Source organism: Lathyrus oleraceus, chromosome 6 (assembly GCF_024323335.1).
Source record: "Lathyrus oleraceus cultivar Zhongwan6 chromosome 6, CAAS_Psat_ZW6_1.0, whole genome shotgun sequence".
Classification (NCBI taxonomy): Eukaryota; Viridiplantae; Streptophyta; class Magnoliopsida; order Fabales; family Fabaceae; genus Lathyrus; species Lathyrus oleraceus.
Window position 1 is genome coordinate 180,895,215 of NC_066584.1, and position 1,640 is coordinate 180,896,854.

The window sequence follows — 1,640 nt, forward strand, 5'->3', positions numbered from 1 at the left end:
AATGATCAGCTTGTTCTAATCCCACTTTGATCTTCTTTCTCTTATGTTCCTCCTTGTTGAACTTTTCCACATGTGCTTGAAGTTGTGCCTCTTTTCTCTCAAGCTCCCACTTCATATTATTTTTCTCATTGATGGTTTGTTGGAGTTTTGTCTGCAGCTCTTCATTCTCTTTTTCTAGCTTTGCCATTATGGTCTTGAGTTCCTCCATTTCTTCAATAGGGACATGGGTGAGCTTAGGTTCAGGAAGAGGTACAGGTGTCCGAATGACAAATGGCATTTTAATTATTTGCACCCTTTCCTTTACCCACTGAAAATATGGTTCTTTTATAATCCCATTTGCTCTCCCTAACTCAGCTTTCCCTTTTCGATTGATATTCTTCCAAGCTTCTTTGATTCGCTGGAATAAGCTAGGATTCTCTCAACCCCAAAATCAAGTAACAAGAAAGCTTCCAAAGAATTTGCCTCTGGAGGGCCTTCCATTGGGTAGCCAAGTTGTTTGAGTGATAGAACTGGATTAGTATTTACACATTCTTGAGTTCCAATGAGCGGTAGATTTGGGAACTCTCCACAACTGAATATGATGTCTACGTTGATATATTCTTTGGAGTACCGAGAGAGATCCTCAGATCGGAGTGATCCCAATCTCTGAGGCCAACTAACATCTGACTGTTCAACCCAAGCACCTGTCTTCAGAAGATGTTCCAGAAACCATTGATACAATAAAGGAGCACAACAAGCAATTAATCCCTTCTTCTTAGTATACCTATGACTTATGTGATAATAAACATCGGCTAACAAAGTGGGTACTGGGTTCCCAGTAAGGAAAACACAAATGGTGGTCATGTCTACGAAACCATCCATATTCGAGAACAGGACGATACCATAGATAGCCAATGCAATAGCAGAGTAACAAGCATCCCAACTTTCTGCCTTCAATAGGGTATGAGCTCTTTCCAAAAGAAAACTTAGTGAAAACCCTGTGGTATTCCCTTTGGTCTCTAAGTTGTCTTTTGCTTCCTTTTCATCCATGTGAAGCGCACTAGCAATGACCTCAAGGGGCAAAGAATCATCTGTCCCTTCAAATAGTGACTTGTCCTTCATAGGAATCCTAACAAGACGCTCAAATTCTTCCAATGGTGCTAGTTGGAAGTCTTGAAATGTGAAGCATCTTAAAGGTAAGTCATAAAATTGGGCTAAAGTGATGAAGGTTGTATGGTCCACTTGTTGATTGAGGATGCTAAGCAAATTGCCATAATTCTTTCCAAAGTTGATTATGTATACAGGGTGCATCTGAGAGACCAAGTTACGTAAATTCTTTAGATCGGGATCCTTGAACTTGAAGGAGTGAATGTTTCTTTTGCTTGACTCCATGTTTCTTGAATTCTTGCAACTCATGATACTCAGATTCCTTGGAAATAAAATAATATGAATGATATGCTATGAATGATATTATGCGTGTCACATGTAGGTTAATATACAGGTCGTGAGGGCGAGTTTCTTGGTTACTAAACAAAACCCTTTTGGGAGGATGCTAAAGTTAAAAGGTTCCCAAAGTCATCAATTAATATCCAGGAAAGTTATTGTCATGATGAAAACTCATCTGCAAATAACATCCCCAAACAAAGTTTCATCTGGGTGAG

At 39.4% G+C, this 1,640-nt stretch overlaps 1 protein-coding gene across 1 annotated transcript; it reads right to left on the reverse strand.

The window, feature by feature from the left end:
* Positions 1–345: 345 nt before the first annotated feature.
* On the reverse strand, positions 346–1,371 carry LOC127094631 (uncharacterized). The gene has a single exon (XM_051033438.1). It carries the CDS (start codon positions 1,369–1,371, stop codon positions 346–348), a length of 1,026 nt encoding a protein of 341 aa, XP_050889395.1.
* Positions 1,372–1,640: the final 269 nt, after the last annotated feature.